Source organism: Polypterus senegalus, chromosome 5, assembly GCF_016835505.1.
Source record: "Polypterus senegalus isolate Bchr_013 chromosome 5, ASM1683550v1, whole genome shotgun sequence".
Classification (NCBI taxonomy): Eukaryota; Metazoa; Chordata; class Cladistia; order Polypteriformes; family Polypteridae; genus Polypterus; species Polypterus senegalus.
The window spans coordinates 205784606-205805546 of NC_053158.1; the positions used below are offsets into that span (position 1 = coordinate 205784606).

At 45.0% G+C, this 20941-nt stretch overlaps 1 protein-coding gene across 1 annotated transcript in view; it reads left to right on the forward strand.

Annotated features, from left to right (window-relative positions):
* The window catches only part of elovl2 (ELOVL fatty acid elongase 2), a 61070-nt gene extending 43724 nt beyond the window's left edge, over positions 1-17346 (forward strand). The window contains exons 5-8 of the mRNA XM_039754018.1: positions 3290-3461; positions 6182-6306; positions 9395-9529; positions 16673-17346. Coding sequence (XP_039609952.1) covers positions 3290-3461; positions 6182-6306; positions 9395-9529; positions 16673-16795 — 555 coding nt within the window. The 3' untranslated portion in view covers positions 16796-17346. The remainder of the gene's footprint in view (positions 1-3289; positions 3462-6181; positions 6307-9394; positions 9530-16672) is intronic.
* The last annotated feature ends 3595 nt before the right edge of the window (positions 17347-20941 follow it).

The window sequence follows — 20941 nt, forward strand, 5'->3', positions numbered from 1 at the left end:
GTAGCATGAGCACGGTGGCCCCAAAGTTCTGCATATATGCTAGAAGGATGAGACTTTTTGTTTGTTTGTTTCTCACCACTAACGGTTTAGCATATTACTTCTGACTGGATGGGCCACAGATTTTGATCCTTCATTTAAGGAAAATATTCCATCCTGGGGTGCTGTTGAATTTGTCACATGTCCTCACAGACAATACCAAAGGATGCCATCTGTTCTGCTGAAGTTTATCACTTCTTTTCCATTCCTTGAAGACAAACTCAGATTAGAAGGAAGCATGAGCAGCGCTCATCAGAGATTAGTGCATTAGCCGGACAGCCGGGGTCATCTCGGCACACATCCAGCACGTTGGGCCACAGATCTAATGGGCCCCTCAGCTGAGCGCCAGACATCAGGTGTCTCAGCAAATCCTTCAGGATTATCCGTGTGGCCCAATTATGGAGGGCTGTGTGCCCTAAATCGAGTGGTACATACGGCGCATGCCTGGGCCGCCTCACAAGAGCGTCGGTGTTAAAGCAGCAACAAACCTGAGTAGACAGGAGAAGAGAGGAGTAAAGGGAGGACAAATGAGAAGAGGAGCAAGATGATAATGGGGCACCACGTCAGGAAGGTGTGGTGTCTAGTAACACAAAAAAAGGATATGACATCAGAGCCTTTATGGGGTATGGATCACCACAACTGGTCCCCTCTAGGAGGATTTAAGCACATTGCTTGGGTCAGAGCCATCTTAACAGCAAAGTAGAGCACTGGGGCCCCTGTTTTGATAGGCATCAGAAAAAGCCTGGGCCCCTATGCTTGTGGGGCCCTGGGCAACTGACCAACGTGCCCGTGCATTAAGACGGCCCTGGCTTGGGTTGAGCACACAACATGAGGGAAGTGCATGGCATCTGATCCTTTTCTTGGGGTGTGAGGAGTCTCATTGCTTGCACTGTTTGTGGGGCTTTGACCTCACAGTACCCGCACCATTTGATGTCTGGGGCATTATAGTACACCTGGTCTCAAGAAGGGCCCGATATCGATTATGTCATCCCACACACACACACACACCCTGTCGAGAAACAGGGTGTCACCTCCAGTCATTACTTTGGAGTCTGTGGGGTGTCCCATTACTTCCAGTATTGGGACAGGGTAGCATATTACATCACACCGTTTATATTGGGAGTGGGGTATCCTTCTTGCATCACGTTGATAATCTGGGGGGTATGTTATTACCAGTAATGTGATACATGTACTGGATGATGTCCTTCTGGAAGTTTCTCCCATCTCTGCCCAGGTTCTCTGGAGTTCAGCCATCAGGTTTTTGGTCACCTTGCTTTCCAAGGCCTTTCTCTCATGGTTTACTCAGTTGGTCCAGGTGAACAGCTCTATGAAGAGTCCTGGTTGTTTCCAGGCTTCTTCCATTTAAGAAATTATGATGGTGACGGTGCTCATGGGAAATCTCAATGCTGCAGACATTTTTTTCTGTAACCTTTGACCTCAACACAATCCCGTCTCCAAAGCTCTGTAGGGATTTCCTTCAACCTCATGGCTTGGTGTTTGTTCATCTCTAGGACCTTCTATAGACAGGTGTGTGTGTGTCGTTCTTAATCAGACCAGTCCGTAGACTGGACCACACTGCAAAAAGACAAAGCTTAGCTAAAAAATCAAATACGAAGGGTGGCACGGTGGCGCAGTGGGTAGCGCTGCTGCCTCACATTTAGGAGACCTGGGGTTTGCTTCCTGGGTCCTCCCTGCGTGGACTTTGCATGTTCTCCCCGTGTCTGCATGGGTTTCCTCCCATTGCCCAAAGACATGCAGGTTAGATGCATTGGCGATCCTAAATTGTCCCTGGTGTGTGTGCCCTGTGGTGGGCTGGCACCCTGCCTGGGGTTTGTTTCCTGCCTTGCGCCTTGTGTTGGTTGGGATTGGCTCCAGCAGACCCCTGTTACTGTGTAGTTTGGATATAGCGGGTTGGATAATGGATGGATGGATAAATTAAATTATTACATAGGGTGGCATGGTGGTGCAGTGGGTAGCGCTGCTGCCTCGCAGTTAGGAGACCAGGGTTCGCTTCCCATGTCCTCCCTGCGTGGGAGTTTGCATGTTCTCCCCATGTCTGCGTGGGATTCCTCCCACAGTCCAAAGACATGCAGGTTAGGTGCATTGGTGGTCCTAAATTGTCCCTGGTGTGCGCTTGGTGTGTGTGTGTGTACCCTTCGGTGGACTGGCACCCTGCCCGGGGTTTGTTACCTACTTTGCGCCCTGTGCTGGCTGGGATTGGCTCCAGCAGACCCTCATGACCCTGTAGTTAGGATATAGCGGGTTGGATAATGGATGGATGGATGGATGAGATACGAACACTGAATTTCAAGAAAAGATGACTTCATATTAGTGAAATTATCTGTCGATGCAGCAAGATCATTTTACTTGCCAAGACAAGTAAGTTAATTCTAGTCTAGAAATAAGAAAACTCTGATAGGCGTTCAAAGGTCTGAAAACAGTAGAAACTGCTGCTTGTTTAGAACAAATTACTTGAGATGAGACTTTCTACAGTAGAAATACACGGAATATTAGAAAATAATTTTTAATTCAGTTATTTTGAGTGCTTAAATTTTAGCACACTGAAAAATGAAGACCATGGATCAAGAGAATAAATCACTAATATAGACTACAGTGGCAAAAGTATTGGGACGCCTGCCTTTACACACACATGAACTTTAATGACATCCCATAGGCTTTAATGTGGAGTCGGCCCACACTTTGCAGCTCTAACAGCTTCATCTCTTCTGGAAAGGCTCTCCACGAGGTGTAGGAGTGCGCCATGGTAATCGTTCTAGTTAGGCAATGAAAGGGGTCATTTTGCTCGACTTCTCACTACATCCATAATGGCTAACACGGTACAACATGGTAGCAATACAGAGTTTTTTCCATCCATCCATCCATCCATCTTCTTCCGCTTATCCGAGGTCGGGTCGCGGGGGCAGCAGCTTGAGCAGAGAGGCCCAGGCTTCCTGCTCTGATTTTTTTTATTGGTAAGAAATTTCCAAAAATGTCTAAAATCGTGAATGCTTCCTGAAGGCTCACCCTACTAAAGCTGCAGGTCGTCCCTTGTGCTGCTGAGCTGAGCAGTTTGTCATTTGTGTCATTTGCTCTCCTAACAGAACTCCCATTAGCAGAGGCCGGAGTGAATGAAGACAAGCTGTGCTTCCTTAGAATGGCACTAGGGGGAGCTGCTCACCTTCTCCTCTTTTGTGCGTTTCAGCAGGTGGGCCACCACTGAAGACTCATCTCCTCTACTTTCTTCCCCTTACAGGTTGCTAAGGTGCTATGGTGGTACTACTTCTCCAAGCTGATTGAATTTTCCGACACAATTTTCTTTGTTTTAAGAAAAAAGAACGGCCAGATTTCCTTCCTGCACGTGTATCATCACGCGTCCATGTTTAACATCTGGTGGTGCGTTCTCAACTGGATACCCTGTGGCCAGAGTAAGTTGCAAACTGCACCCAAAGTCTGCCATCATTTTGTACGTGCAGAGGGTGACTTCGGCCATGCTAGGATCTGCTCTTTGCTCCTATTGTTGAAGCAGATTAGCAACACGGGCGTCCTCAGCCCCCAAAAAGAGAGCAGAATTAGTTATACGAAAAAGTTTGGGAACCCCTCTTAATTCTTTGGATTTTTGTTTCTCATTGGCTGAGCTTTCAAAGTAGCAACTTCCTTTTAATATCTGACATGCCTTATGGACACAGTAGGATTTCAGCAGTGACATGAAGTTTATTGGATTAACAGAAAATATGCAATATGCATCATAAAATTAGACAGGCACCCCAACAGAGACATGACATCAGTACTTAGTTGAGCCTCCTTTTGCTCCTTTGAGCCTCCAGACGCTGTCCTCCTATAGCCTGTGATGAGTGTCTGGACTCTGATGGAGGTATTTCTGACCTTCTTCATACCAAATCTCTCCAGTTCAGTTCTATTTGATGGACAGCCTGCTTCAAACCATCCCATAGATTGTCGATGATATTCAAGTCAGGGGACTGTGACAGCCATTCCAGAACATTGGACTTCTCCCTCTGCATGAATGCCTTTGTAGATTTCCAACTGTGTTTTGGGTCCTTGTCTTATTGGAATATATACTGCTCAAAAGAATGAAAGGAACACTTTTTAATCGGAGTATAGCATAAAGTCAATGAAACTTCTGGGATGTTAATCTGGTCAGTTAAGTAGCAGAGGGGGTTGTTAATCAGTTTCAGCTGCTTTGCTGTTAATGAAATTAACAACAGATGCACTAGAGGGGCAACAATGAGATGACCCCCAAAACAGGAATGGTTTAACAGGTGGAGGCCACTGACATTTTTCCCTCCTCATCTTTTCTGACTGTTTCTTCACTAGTTTTGCATTTGGCTACAGTCAGTGTCACTACTGGTAGCATGAGGCGATACCTGGACCCTACAGAGGTTGCACAGGTAGTCCAACTTCTCCAGGATGGCACATCAATACGTGTCATTGCCAGAAGGTTTGCTGTCTCCCTGCACAGTCTCAAGGGCATGGAGGAGATTCTAGGAGACGCGCAGTTACTCTAGGAGAGCTGGAGAGGGCCATAGAAGGTCCATAACCCATCAGCAGGACCAGTATCTGCTCCTTTGGGCAAGGAGGAACAGGATGAGCACTGCCAGAGCCCTACAAAATGACCTCCAGCAGGCCACTGGTGTGAATGTCTCTGACCAAACAACCATAAAGACTTCATGAGGGTGACCCAAGGGCCCCATGTCCTCTAATGGGCCCTGAGCTCACTGCCCAGCAGCATGCAGCTCGATTGGCATTCGCCATAGAATACCAGAATTGGCAGATGCACCACTGGTGCCCTGTGATTTTTACAGATGAGAGCAGGTTCACCCCGAGCACGTGACAGAAGTGAAAGGGTCTGGAGAAGCCATGGAGAACATTATGCTGCCTGTAACATCATTCAGCATGAGCAGTTTGGTGGTGGGTTAATGATTATCTGGGGAGGCATATCCATGGAGGGTCACACAGACCGCTAGAGGCTTGACAAAGGCACCTTGGCTGCCATTAGGTATCAGGATGAAATCCTTGGACCCATTGTCAGACCCTATGCTGGTACAGTGGCTCCTGGTGCACGACAATTCCTGGCCTCATGTGGTGAGAGTATGCAGGCAGTTCCTGGAGGATGAAGGAATTGATACCATTGACTGGCCACCACACTTTCCTGACCTAAATCCAATAGAACACCTCTGGGACATTATGTTTTGGTCCATCCAATGCCACCAGGTTGCACTTCAGACTGTCCAGGAGCTTAGTGATGCCCTGGTCCAGATCTGGGAGGAGATCCCCCACAACACCATCTGTCATCTCATTAGAAGCATGCACCGATGTTGTCAGGCATGTATACAAGAACACAGGGGCCATACAACAACAACAACAACAACAACATTTATTTCTATAGCACATTTTCATACAAACAGTAGCTCAAAGTGCTTTACATAATAAAGAATAGACAAATGAAAGACACAATTATAAAACAAAATAAATCAACATTAACATCGAATAAGAGTAAGGTTCAATGGCCAGGGGGGACAGAAAAAACAAAAACTCCAGACGGCTGGAAAAAAATAAAATCTGTAGGGATTCCAGACCATGAGACCCCCTGACCAGTCCCCTCTGGGCATTCTACCTAACATAAATGAAACAGTCCTCTTTGGATTTAGGATTCTCACGGAAGGGCTTGATGATGATGATGGTCACGTAGACTTCTTCCTTTTAATCCGTCCATCATTACACACACACATACAAAGTGCTGCGTACAATTTGGAGTTGCTGCAATTCAATTTTGGCAAAATGGACTAGCCTGCCACATCATTTTTTCACTCTGATTTTTGGGGCGTCTTTGAATTCAGGGCTCTGTAGGTTGATCATTTTCATTTCCATCAAACGATGTGGCATCCTGTCGTTCCTAACACATCACCCAGTCTATATCAGTATAGATATCCAGGAGGATTTCTTTTTCCCATTGAGATCTGATGTGTTTTCAAAGTGTTCCTTTAATTTTTGTGAGCAGTATATATATATATATATATATATATATATATATATATATATATATACACACTGTATATACACACACATATAGAGAGAGAGAGAGAGAGAGAGATTCATGGATTCATTGCGTGTCTTTTTGTTTCTGCAGGTTTCTTTGGACCAACTCTGAACAGTTTTATCCACGTCCTCATGTACTCCTACTATGGACTCTCCACCGTTCCTTCGCTGCACAAGTACCTCTGGTGGAAAAAGTACCTCACTCAAGCTCAGCTGGTAAAACTCTCAATCTTTCCGCTTCCATTATCTCCTCTCTAATGGGTCTGGCAAGCTTGTGGTTTACCTGGGAGTTTAGGGAAAGGACACTTGGGATCAGCAGATTTGATGGTGCCAGGGTGAGCTGTCAGGAGATGAATGACTTGGTCCAAGATGGTATGACCTGTCCTGGAAGTTCTTTCTGGAAACAGTTGTTCGGGCACTGGATGTACTCCAGTAATGGGTTTAAAAGGGAGCCCACCATTTTGCTTAAGGCATGGGTCCTCTTCTCCGGTCCTGGAGGGTCCCAGTGACTCGGACCCAATAATTGTTTCTTTTTAAAATGATTTTATTTAAGTTGACTCCTCTGTCTCTCTGTCTGTGTCAAATCTTGCATCGGATTTTAAATCCACTTTTGGCAAAGCAAATTTCTTCAAAATTTGCATACGTGTTCAGTATTGATGACAATACAATAATCTGTCAAAACTGATGCAACTATGTAAGAAATTTTGCCGTAATCAATGGTTATGTGATTCCAATTAATGCACACGCAATGAAGGAAATTGTCCCTAGTGTGTGCGCGCCCTGCGGTGTGCTGGCACCCTGCCTGGGGTTTGTTTCCTACCTTGTGCCCTGTGCTGGCTGGGATTGGTTCCAGCAGACCCCCCCGTGACCCTGTGTTAGGATATAGCGGGTTGGACTATGACTGACAACAATGACGGAGAGAGAGAATATAATGCGATATCGGAGCATACGAGTGAGGGTCGCATTGGATTGCCCCCCACTTGCCTCTCCCAGTGAGTCGAGGGTGTCAATAAACGTGTCGACTTTACTCATTACTCTTGCGAAGGAGTGGCAGTGTTTATCATGGTGATGGGATATTGCCATAAATTTGCCATTCTGTGATCGAGATTTTTTTTTTCCACAGCAACCGAGCGCTAATCCCGTAAGAGTCTGAACAGAAAAATAGAAACCAAAGTATCATTCTTTTAAGTATTCAAATAATTCTGCAAAAAAATTGATATGTTACGTAATCCTTTTGAAGAAGTTTTCCATTCATGAAAAATGTTGAAATAAAAATCATTTGCAAAATACTCAAAAACTGAAAAATAAAAAATATAATTTTTTTTTTTAAATTAAAACGATTTTATTTACTTTAGTCATAAATACACTATAAAGCAAAAAATAATTTTTTCTTTAACCACAATTTTTGTGGTTATATGTGACTAAATAAAATCATGGGGCGCACATAAATTAATTAATTCAGTCAATTAATAGAATGGATACTTTCATCATAAAATATTAAAAAAAAAAAAACCAACAACAACAACATTGTAATTCCCCAGCATGCTAAACAAATTTCAAAAACTGTTTGAATCAATTAATTTATGCGCACCCCACGACAAATGCCACAGAAAAGGTTTGGGGCAGCCACCCGTGTACTTGAAATAAGGCTGCAAAGTTGTGTAGAGATTTGAGTCCAAAACAGAACTGACTTGGATGAAAGAAAATGGCGGGTTTATGTAGAGATGGGAAAATGATACCGAAGCATCGAATCTTGTGCTAGTCCATCTGAAGTGAAACACCGCGGTCACGTGACCCGCAACGTGTGAAGCCATCAGTGTCATCAGTGCTTCACAGTGCGCTTCATTGGTTTGACAGCTTTGGTGCTAAATGAACAGGTAGCCTAAACAAAACGCTTCACTCTCATTCAACATTGTTGGATTGTGAGGAGAGAGGGATTTGGAGAGCTTTGGTGACAGATGGCGAGTAACAGTGGAAAGCGGTGTTCAAAAGTTAAATCGTATAAATGGATGAGGACCTTAGCAGAATAAAATGAGCACAGACTTCTCTGACCTTTTACTGGTGAAATGAGACTGAGACAGTGAGTGCTGCTTCACTTGCGCTCCTGAGAGTTTGCCTTGACTTCAGTTAACCACCAGATGTCGCTCTTCGTACTGGGGCTGAAGCTTCACAGCTTCAAATCTTTATCTGCACAAATAGAAAAGAAAACCTCAAAGCTTCATGGGGCTTCATTTTCCCATCACTAATTTTATTTTTAGGCAGAGGAAGTGAAGTCAGCAGAGTCGGAACCGGAAATGAGGTCATCGGGTGGGGGGGCGGTAGTGATGTCATCGGGGCCAGGAGGAATTTCCCGTAACTGGTCTGCAGAGGAGACAGAGAATGGGTTAGTGCACTCCGCCATCCTTTGGTCTGGCGTGGAATTGCCTTCATTTGAGCTCTTTAGCTGCGCACGTGCGTGACACGGGGTAAAAAGGTTTAAAGCAAAAAGAACAATTGTAACCGACAAAGCTCAATGTGGTCGACCGTCCACGTCGTGCACACAAGCCCACATCAACATGACGAATGCCTTCATCAGAGAAGACTGACAGATTACATTGCTGCTGCACATTAGGATCTGCACGTGCCGTACATAGTGTGCGACGATGTGGGCTACCGTAAAGTTTGTAGGACCAGCTTAGTGATCTGTGCAAGACAACATCCTTCAGTGAATTTCAGCAACTTTCACTCCCTCTGCCCAAAGAAATCTCACGGCAGTGGGGCGTCCATGTTTTATTCGGCCTCGGCTTCAACTAGTGTGTTTTTGAACTACCCATAATCCATCAGGAACATGTTGCATTGCGTCAGCTCCTATCCATTGCGGTTACCGCCTCATTGTCCAATTGTCTTTATTTGCGTCTGAGGATTGTATTGAAGAGACCTGCAAGTTAAGAATTTCATTGTTCCGAGTACACGACAAGAAAGTCAGAGTAACGTCGCTAAGGTCCACGCTGCCCCCTAACACTGCACAGGGTCTCATTTGTGTCAAAGATGTCGACCAGTGATGTAGGAAGGAGAGACTGACAGGATTACAGTTTGGAAAAAGAGGACGTGAGAGGAAAAATGTTACGTGAAATGGTTTCAGTTCAACGTGCCTGTAAGCTGATGTGCTCCGCGATGTGTGCCTGAATTAACGTAGGACTCAGGGGAACATTTGCATTTTTTCCTTTGGGGGATAATCAAGTTTCTCTTCACTCTTGAAAGCGACGCTCGGTGTTGTGGTGATCAGCTGATATTGCTCTCCTTCTTTCGTTCTCTCTTTGTCCAGATCCAGTTCCTGCTGACGATAACCCACACGCTGAGTGCCGCCGTTTGGCCTTGCGGCTTCCCTTTTGGATGCTTGATGTTCCAGTCTTCCTACATGTTCACTTTAGTGATCCTCTTTGTAAACTTTTATGTGAAGGTATGTGGTGTCCTTTTTCCTTCATTCATTATACCTTGACCGAATTACACTCAATTTTGGTTTCTCCAAAGTTAAGGACTCTTTGGGCAGGTTTATACTTCACGTGATGTGATGCGAGCGCCTGTAGACGTGACCGATACCCAAGCGGTGTCCGGTTTATACTTCTGCCTGTACTTTACGTAAATCTGGAAGATTCCACCAGGTCGTAGTGCGAGATATCATCACGGTGAGAACAGGGCTGGTTTCTCTGTATCGTGAAGTTCCTGAAACATCCATTAAATTCCGAGGACACCTTGCCACAATATCTCTGAAAAGTGATTACATCCATCAGTCCAGTGATGCACCCATTCCAGCATGCATCGGGCACAAGGGAGAAACAATCCCTGGATGGGGCATCAGCTCTTCGCAAGGTGAACACAAGCACACACACAAACACACAGGCGTCATTTTAACTTCACCAAATCCCAAAACTTTCATGTCTTTGGATGGAAACCGACCAGGAAAACATGAAAACTCCAGGCAGGGAACACCAGGGACTTGACTCACTGCGAGACACACTGTGCCGCCACAACATGTGTAATTATCATCAGTGTTCATTATTTAAATGAAGTTAACGACTTATCTGTAAAATGCAACCTACATACTTTAATGCATTTCATCAATAAAGTGATATCAGGTAGAATAAAAGGCAATAGAACAAACGTGTATTCTCTAAACTTTGCTTTTCTTGTAAAACTTTAGTTTCTAAACTTAAAGATTCTTTACTTCTTATTCTGTACTCTTTAAATATACTGCGCAGAACATTCAATGAAGTGCTTTGTCTTACATGTTACTTGTGTCGCAGATAGGGGGCGCTATCGCTCCCTTGAACCCTTGTCCAAGTCGCCAGACACCAGATAAAAGTTGACTTTCTTTATATGCCACAGTGCACAAAGCACCCTCTCCTCCACTATACTCATTAAATTAAACAATACACTACAATAAATCACAATCCTCCACTCCCAGACGCGTTGCCACCCTTCCACCCCGCTCAGCTCGCCGTCTGGGAGCTCCCACAGTCCTTTAATACTCCCTGACCCGGAAGTGTTCCCAATCCCCAGTCCATGTGATTCTTTATCACTTCCGGGTCAGGTACAAGTCCTTTTCTTCACCCCAGAAGCACGTCACTTCTGTTGTCACTCTTCCTGTGACGCACTTCTGGGTCATAGGGCACAAATGATTCTTCAGTCCTCCCTGCAGCTCCCTCTTGTGGCCCCTGTGGTATCCAGCAGGGTTGTGTATAAAAACTACATAGTCCATGATTCCCTGCTGGTCTTCGGGGCACCTCCATACTGCAGGGTGGGCTCCATCTGGCAGCCTGGGGGTATTGGCTGGGATGCCAAGCCGGCCATAGACCACACTTGGCACACCATGTGCCCTCTACACCTTACACACGGCAAGGCTGATCGCCAACTGAGAATAACGTTTAGCCAGAGAAGCTAGAAATAGTTAGGATATACCAATTCAATTCAGCTTATGGGGGTTATAGAAATCTCCCATAGATTTTGCACTAATATTTAGTAAAGCATTAATATAACATAAATAATTAGCAAATTACAGAGAGAAACGCCATCAACTCAGAGAGGGAGAGGCAAGTTCATTGTACCACGTAAACGTCACAGAGAGAATCAAACTGAACAGTAAAAAAAATGCTGCTAACTTTTACAAGTAGCCAGAATTGACAGTGGGTGTTAAAGTCTCAAATCAAATCCTATGTTCTTATTATATTATAGCTATATAAATACGAAGAATTATTATTATTATATTATAGTAATAAGAGCAGCTCACTACTCAAAACGAGGAGCGGCTAAACTCGAACCCTCACCCTTTTGGTGATAAGGCAGCAGTTCTTACCTCTGCACCGTCCTTAAAGACATGTTGACTTTCTGTCGATTGTCATTTGAGCTTGCGTTTTTAACCCTTAAACTGCCACCTACTTGGGGGGTTAATACACCCCTGGACACCAAATTCTTTTTTTGCTGCACTTCACCAAGAAAAAGTGAAATTTTAATTGAACACATTCTTTTCATGCAAAGAGCATCACAATTATTGCTACACTAATTATTTTATACACTGCCAATGAACTATAAAAACCATATATATATAAAAAAAAGCTACTGCAACAATCTATTATTATATGTACAAGGTGCAACTAACACCATTGATGAAATGCAGTAAATCGCCGACTGCGCCAACTGCGCTTGAACTGACTGCACCCAGGGGCCAACACTGATGCTGCCAGGCTAGTCTAGTGCAGCGGGTGAATCCCAGGGACAGTGACACTGCAGTGCTGCAGGGGGCGCCAGGGGTCCCGAGAGCTGGCTGCTCCATGAATGTACGGCACGGACTGATCAGCTCCGGTGTGCTGGCAAATTGCACTGGGAACCAACTATAGCTGGTTACGGTGTTTTAAGGGTTGCACCGTTTTAAAAACGAACGACATATAAGAAAGTCCTTTTTCCTTGCTTCACCAACGAAGCAACCGTTTTATTTAATTCACGGGTTCTCTTCTATTTTATTGTTCATTTGTTGCGATTGTTACAGTTATTGTGTAGCTATTTTAGACTTACTTTACTGTTCAAATACCCATTTCCTTTATTTAATCCGTGTACTCTCCGCTATTTTTTTGTTCCTTTATTACGATTAGAGTTATTTATTGCTTCCCTTCTTTCGCTGACTGCCTGCCCATATAAGCCGCTGCGCTGTTTTTTTGTCAAGCAGCCTTTACACAGCTTCTCTGCTATTTTATAAACAAACGCCATATAAGGCCGTCGTTTTTCTTTGCTTCGCCGAATTAGCAGCCTTTTTATTTAATCCACGGGTTCTCCGCAGTTTTATTGTTTGTTTATTACGATTGTTATACTTATTGTATAAGTATTTTAGACTTTGTTTACTGATCAAGTAATCATTCCCTTCAGTATTTCACCACTGCGAAGCGCAGGTATTTTGCTAGTTCTTGAATAAAAGCACACGTGTTTATTTGATATTTGGACTAAAATCTTCACACATTATACACTTCACATCATTACTACTATAACATGGAAAAAGTTCCTATTTTAGTTATGTGTTCAGCATTTCTTGCCATCCTACATTTAACCAAATCGTCGTGGACACGGAACACACGTGAAATGTATGTGTTCCAAATAACGAGATATTATTTACCCTCTAAACTCCAGGCACCTCACACCCTGAACTTCAGCTGCGTCAGGCGGCTTGCTGCTTGTACAGATTGACACCTTTGCAAAACAAAAGACGCCGATGTGGAGGTGCAAAGGAATTTAAGGTGGGCCGGGATTACGACTTTTTTCGTAGGCTTCAGGGATATTCAAGTGTTATTTCACAGTAATGCTGAGCTACATGAGATCCATGATGAATACATAATTTCATCTACATCCGGCGCCGCCACGAGTGGGGGCCTTTACAGCAGCTCCGTGTACGACTTTTATTTTTCTACCTTTTTCTCTATTTTACTGATCACCCCTATCACTTTCTTTTATGTGGACTCGTTCCCTGGACACTTTTTACTACTCGGACATGGATTTTTACACACTGAGACTCGTCTATTCAAATAGTCAACTTTAAGCGCTGAGAAGAAATGCCTGTGCCGGTGTGGTTCCCGATTTACCTGACGAGGTGAGAAGGCGGTATCGTGGCAGCTGGGCCGGAGCTAAGCTAAAAGTGAAGCGACTTGCGAGAAAGTGCCATTTCAACCCTTTGGTGCCATCTGTGATCCTGGGAAATGTGAACTTACTACCAAATAAGATCGACGAATTGGCTGCGCTGGTGAAAAATGTCAGGACCTCCAGAGAATGCAGTTTGCTGTGTTTTAGTGAAACGTGGCTAACAACTAACATCCCAGATGCTAGCGTGGAGCTACCCGGGCTTAGCACAGTTAGAGCGGACAGAGACGCAAATACCTGTGGGAAGAAGAAAGGAGGAGGACTCGCTCTCTATGTGAATGCAAAGTGGTGCAACTCTGGACATGTAAACGTTAAAATCTCCACTCGCTGCAGGGACATCGAACTGCTGGCTGGAAGTCTGCGTCCCTATTACTTGCCCAGATGGTTTGGACACGTCATTGTTGTTATTGTTTACATCCCTCTTCGGGCGGACGTGGAGATAGCGGGTGACATCATCCATTCCGCGGTTGCTAAGTTACAAACGCAGCACCCTGAGGCGCTTGTGCTAATCTCTGAAGACTTTAACCAGGTGACGCTGGACAAAACATTACCTGCCTTCTCCCAGTATGTGGACTGTAACACCCAGCGAAACAGGACTATCGACCTACTGTATGCAAACGTTAAAGACACGTACTGGCGCCACCCCGCTGCCTGCGCTTGGGAAAGCAGATCATAACCTGGTTCTGCTTCAGCCTCACTGCAAACCAAGAGTGAGGGCGCTACCTACAACTACACGCTCATTCAGGAAGTGGACCCCTGAGGCTCTGAGAGACTGGAACTACAGACTGGGATATCCTGCAGGGGTCACATAGTGAGAACATTGAAGAGGCTGTTGACTGCACTACTGACTACATCAGCTTCTGTATGGACATTGTAGTTCCAGTAAGAACAGTACGCTGCTATGCCAACAACAAGCCATGGATCACAAGTGACATCAGGGGCCTTTTGAACCAGAAGAAAAGGGCTTTTAAAGGCGGTGATCAGCATGAGCTCAAGCGCGTGCAGAAGGAACTCCGAGTCCAGCTCAGGGCGGCGAAAGAGCAGTACAGGAGAAAGCTGGAGCAGAAGTTGCAGAATAACAGCATGAAGGAAGTGTGGGATGGGATGAAGATCATCACTGGCTGCAGCTCGAAGCGGGGTGCCACCATCGAGAGAGAGCAAACCAGATGAACAACTTCTTCAACAGGTTTGACCACCCTAACCCACTCTCACCTCGGAGTACTTCATCCTCCAACCATCCTTCTGCTGATACCAGCATAGTAGAGACATCACCACCCACAATTACAGCAGCCCAGGTGAGCAGAGAGCGGAGGAGACTTTGTGCCAGCAGAGCAAAGTCGGGTCTTGAAACCCGAGAAATCGATCATAAAAATCAGACCCCAACTTATATGCCCATTCAAAAATGCAATGCTTAATTTATTTATTTATTTATTTTTTAACATCTTCCAATCTCACATCGTTTTCTCAGATGCATTGAAGATTGTTGCAGCAGCACAGTTACCAGTTTCTTTTGCTACTTCAAAAAGGTTTAATTTAAAACCAGCTTCATATTTTCTTCTGATCGAACGCTCCATCATAGATAAGGGATGCGGTTACGATAAAGGTGTATGAGGGTGTGAGATACAAAAAAAAAACACGGTGCAAACGTCCCTTCAGAATAGTGCGGGTATCACCGTGTGGTCACGTGGCACAATAGAGAGAGAGAGAGAGACAGAGAAAGACAGAGAGGTTAGGAGACGCGCTGATACAGTGCATTGCCACATCCTCATAGACAAAAAAGGCCGTGTGCTCCATGGTGACTCTCTCAGGTGGGTGTTAGCATATCATAATCTCTTAGTGCAAGTTTTTCGCATTCGACTTACACGACTGACATTATAAAATACCAGAAATCCATCCATCCATTGTCCACCACTTATCCGAGGTCCGGTCGTGGGGGCAGCAGCCTAAGCAGGGAAGCCCAGACACCTCCCTCTTCCTGGCCACCTCCTCCAGCTCCTCTGGGAGGACCCCCGAGGCGTTCCCAGGCCAGCTGGGAAATATAATCCCTCCAGTGTGTCCTGGGTCTGCCCCATGGCCTTCTCCCAAGGGGGGCATGCCTGGAACACCCCCCCCGGGAGGTGTCCAGGGGGCATCCTGACCAGATGCCCAAGCCACCTCAACTGACTCCTCTCAATGCGGAGGAGCATCGACTCTACTCCGAGTCTCTCCAGGATAACTGAACTCCTCAACCTCTCTCTAAGGGAATGTCCAGCCACCCTGCGGAGAAAACTCATTTCGGCCGCTTGTATCCACAATCTTGCACTTTCGGTCACTACCCAAAGCTCGTTGCCATAGGCGAGGGTAGGAAGGTAGATCGACTGGTAAAATCGACAGCCTTCCCTTTTGGCTCAGCTCACCCTTCACCACGACGGACCGTTGCAGAGCCCACATTACTGCGGATGCCGCACCGATCCGTCTGTCAACCTCCCGCTCCATTCTTCCCTCACTCGTGAACGAGACCCAGAGATACTTGAACTCCTCCACTTGAGGCAGTAATGTGCTCCCAACCTGGTGAGAGCATTCCACCCTTTTCCGGCTGAGAACCATGGCCTCGGATTTAGAGGTGTGGACTCTCATCCCCGCCACTTCAACACTCGGCTGCGAACCGCTCCAGGGAGAGCTGGAGGTCGCTGTCCGATGAAGCCGACAGAACCACGTCACCCACCTATAGCAGAGACGAGATTCTGAGACCTTATCCGTGAGTATATTCAGTAATTATTATAAATTTTTGGATTTGTTTAACATTTTGAAATTTGACAACATTCATATCTACCATTTGGGACGACATTTTGTGACACCAGTCCGCTGTGATGGGCGTTATCACAAAGCTTTCAACCTGGTTGCCATTTGCAAAAAAAGGGATCTTTAAAGGGTCTTTTTTCCTGCCAACATCTGTCTAAGTTTGCAGATAAATCTGTGGAAACTATTTAGTATTCCCTAAACTCTGATCTTTTTGTTAAAGTTGTTTGTTAGTACCTTCTTGACTTCGCTTTTTGCTTAGTGTGTTTGGTTCCTCTGAAAGTGTGGCTTGATTTCCAGGTTTCGATCCTCGCAGATTTTTTGATTTTGTCTTATTTCCCGGTCCTTTGCCTAAAAAACAATCCCTTTTTCTTCCGAGACTCCTTCCCATGACCCATTTTAATATGGACGCACTCCGAGTCAGGAGAATCGGGAATCAGTTCTTACACATCATGGATGCACCCTTGAATTAAGTCTTCCGCTCGGCTGAATCGTTTTGCTCGTGCCCGTGCACACATATTATGCGACTTGCTCAATAAGAATGACTTATTTGAAAAATCGCCCACCGCGGGACTCCTTTTACATGGCACACAGTGAAGCCTGCTTTAAAAGGTACGGAAGCTCACGGTTATCTTTGTTTTCGCAGACTTACAAGAAGAAGACGCCAAGACAAGATCTGAAGGCTACAGCGGAGTCCGTCGACATGAGAAACGGCTTTCACAACGGCTACGTCGCCAACGGCTCAGTCTTCCAAAAGAAGTCGCAGTAGGAGGGCCGGACGCCGTGACGCAGGGCAGAAACGACTCCGACGGTCGGCAGCCAAGAGGCACAGCTAGGCCTAGTGCTCACCAGGAAGCAAACTACACTTCGTTGGAGTCTTCTTTTGTTTTTTGTTTTTTTTAAACAGTGTAACAATTTCTACTTAATTTTGTATTAAGCATTATATCTCAATGTCTAGGTTGTGGATGGACGAGCAAGTGAATAAGCTTCGGTTACCTCCGACACGCTGGCAGCCACGAGTGCGATTTACACGGATGCCTTATAAGACATGATCCACCTTCCAGCCGGATTCCCCTGCCTGAAATGCCTTACTTTTTGAGAGTAAAGGCCATTTCCTGCAGTATCGAAGACTAACACGATGTAAACTCTTAGCGCCGATAATCACTTACACTTAATGTATTACAACGTAACTGTTAGGAGAATGAAATCACATCACCTTAAAAACAAAAAAAATTCAACCCTCTTATGGCTCCGACATGTCCCGCAGCATGTGGTGGTCAGTGAAATGTGGTTTTGGAAGAATAAAGATTGTCAGTAAGATCCTGGCTTTGTCGTTTCTCTTTAATGGCCTCATGGTGGCGCACTTGAGCAGAAATAAATTTCCATTAAAATGGTGTTGCAGTTTCAGTGCTGGCAAAAAAAATCTGCAATGAAAATTATATTTACCATCATGTAAAGGGACACTCCATCCAAAAGTGAACATTTTTGTCATCTGCAGCTTACCCCATGATGTTATTTGTAGCATAGCGATGCCTCGTACTTCAAACAATTCTACAGGGTGGTCCAGATCTAATTATGCAGATCCAGATCATCAGGATGAGTTTGATTTATGCGGGGACAATTCCAGTTCGGCGCGAAGACAATTCTTCATGTCGTCAGTTTCCATACTTCTCGATGGTCTGAGATTTTTCAGGTCATTTTCTATATAATAAACTTAATAAGTTAAAGCGAAATGAAAATTGCATAATTAGATCTGGACCACCCTATAGTGTTGAATGCTAAATTTATGAGAAATTTGATCTGGAGTTTGAACGATGCTTCTACAGTTGTGGCCAAAGGTTCTGAGAATGACCCGAGTGTTGGTTTTCACAAAGTGTGCTGCTTCGGTGTTTTTAGATCTTTGTGTCAGATGTTTCTCTGGTTTACTGAACTGGAATTACAAGCAGTTCAGAAGTTTCAAAGGTTTTTAATGACAATGACATGAAGTTCATGCAAAGAGTCAAGATTGGCAGTGTTGGCCCTTCTTTCTTTTTCCAGACTTCTACAATTCACCCTGGCAGGCTGTCTGTCAGTCAACTTCTGGGCCCAATCCTGACTGATGGCTGCAGCCCATTCTTGCAGAATCAGACTTGGTGGGTCTGTGTTTGTCCTCCCACCAAGTTCTTAATAGGATTAAAGTCTGGGGAGTTTCCTGGCCATGGACCCCAAATTTCGATGTTTTGTTCCCAGTGCCACTCAGTTGTCACTTTTGCCTTATGGCCTGGTGCTTCTTCAGGTTGGTCACCAAACTGTTCTTGGATGGTTGGCCAAAGTTGCTCTCAGAGGATGTTTTGGTCCCAGTTTTTATTCATTGGCCAGATTTTGAGTGAGAAGCAACCCCATGTAGCATGAATGGTCTCAGGATGCTTTATTGTTGGCCTGACACAGGACTGATGGTGCCACCGCTCACCTTTTCTTTTTTTCTTTTCCCCAAATGCCCCAAACAATCAGAAAGGGGATTCATCAGAGAAAATGACTCCGCCCCCAGCAGTCCAATTCCAGTACCATTTGCAGAATATCCATCTGTATCTGAGGTCTTCTTTGCTCCCCTTCTCGACACGCTCCAGGCCATCCTCCAAAAGTCTTCACCACATGTCCACCTACCGGCTGCCAGTCCTGAACAAGTTCTGCACTGCTGGTGCCTCCCTGATCCTGAGCCATGAATAAAGAATGGGACCAAAACATCCTCTGAGAGCAACTTCTCCCAACCATCCAACAACAGTTTGGTGACCAACATGATGGAGCACCAGGCCAGAAGGCAAAAGTGAGAACTAAGTGGAACAAAACATTGAAATTTTGGGATCCATGGCCAGGAAACTCCCCAGACTTTAATCCCATAGAGGACACTGGTGGACAAACAAAGACCCACTAAGTCTGATTCTGCAAGAATGGGCTGCTGCCATCAGTCAGGATTGGGCACAGAAGTTGATTGACAGACAGCCTGCCAGGGCGAATTGCGGAGATCTTGAAAAAGAAAGAAGGGCCAACACTGAGTGGCGCAGCGAACAAAACATCGAAATTTTGAGGTCCACGGCCAAGCAACTCCCCAGACATTTAATCCCATTGAGAACTTGTGGTCAAGAGGTTGGTGGACAAACAAAAACCCACCAGTTGTGACAAACTCCAAGCATTGATGATGCAAGAATGGGCTGCAGCCATCAGTCAGGATTGGGCCCAGAAGTTGATTGACAGACAGCCTGCCAGGGTGAATTGTAGAAGTCTGGAAAAAGAAAGAAGGGCCAACACTGCAAATATGGACTCTGTGCATAAACTTCATGTCACTGTCAATAAAAGCCTTTGAAACTTCTGAACTGCTTATAATTCTACTTCAGTTTACCAGAGAGACGTCTGACACAAAGATCTAAAAACACTGAAGCAGCAAACTTTGTGAAATCCGACACTTGGGTCATTCTCCAAACTTTTGGTCATCACTGTACTTCCAAAGTGTGTGTGCTGTAAAAAACATGCACTAACAGATGGCGCTTATGCAGTGAGTGTACAGTTAGGTCCATAAATATTTGGACAGAGACCACTTTTGTCTCATTTTGGTTCTGTACATCACCACAATGAATTTGAAATGAAACAACTCAGATGCAGTTGAAGTGCAGACTTTCAGCTTTAATTCAGTGGGTTGAACAAAACGATTGCATAAAAATGTGAGGCAACTAAAGTATTTTTTAACACAATCCCTTCATTTCAGGGGCTCAAAAGTAATTGGACAAATTAAATAACTGGAAATAAAATGTTCATTTCTAATACTTGGTTGAAAACCCTTTGCTGGCAATGCCAGCCTGAAGTCTTGAACTCCTGGGCATCACCAGATGCTGGGTTTCCTCCTTTTTAATGCTCTGCCAGGCCTTTACTTTCAGTTGCTGTTTGTTTGTTGGCCTTTCTGTCCAAAGTTTAGTCCTCAACAAGTGAAATGCCTGCTCAGTTGGGTTAAGATCAGGTGACTGACTTGGCCATTCAAGAATTTTCCACTTCTTTGCTTTAATAAACTCCTGGGTTGCTTTGGCTGTATGTTTTGGGTCATTGTCCATCTGCATCATGAAAACGCCCAATCAATTTGACTCATTTAGCTGGATTTGTATGTCTCTGAACACCTCAGAATTCATTCGGCTGCTCCTGTCCTGTGTCACATCATCAATAAACACGAGTGTCCCAGTGCCACTGGCAGCCATCACACTGCCTGACTCCACCGTGTTTTACAGATGATGTGCTATGCTTTGGATAATGAGCTGTTCCACGCCTTCTCCATACTTTTTCTTGCCATCATTCTGGTAGAGGTTGATCTTGGTTTCATCTGTTTTCCAGAACTGTGCTGGCTTTTTTAGATGTTCTTTAGCAAAGTCCAATCTAGCCTTTCTATTCTTGAGGCTTATGAGTGGCTTGCACCTTGCAGTGCACCCTCTGTATTTACTTTCATGCAGTCTTCTCTTTATGGTAGACTTGGATATCGATACGCCGACCAAGCCCTGGAGAGTGTTGTTCACTTGGTGGGCTGTTGTGAAGGGGTTTCTCTTCACCATGGAAATGATTCTGCATCATCCACCACTGTTGTCTTCCGTGGACGTCCAGGTCTTTTTGCGTTGCTGAGTTCACCAGTGCTTGCTTTCTTTCTCAGGATGTACCAAACTGTAGATTTTGCCACTCGTAATATTGTAGCAATTTCTCGGATGGGTTTTTCTGTTTTCGCAGCTTAAGGATGGCTTCTGTCACCTGCATGGAGAGCTCCTTTGACCGCATGTTGTCTGTTCACAGCAAAATCTTCCACATGCGAGCACCACACCTCAGATCAACTCCAGGCCTTTTATCTGTTAATCGATAAGACATAACGACGGACTTGAACACACCTGCCATGAAATTGCCTTTGAGT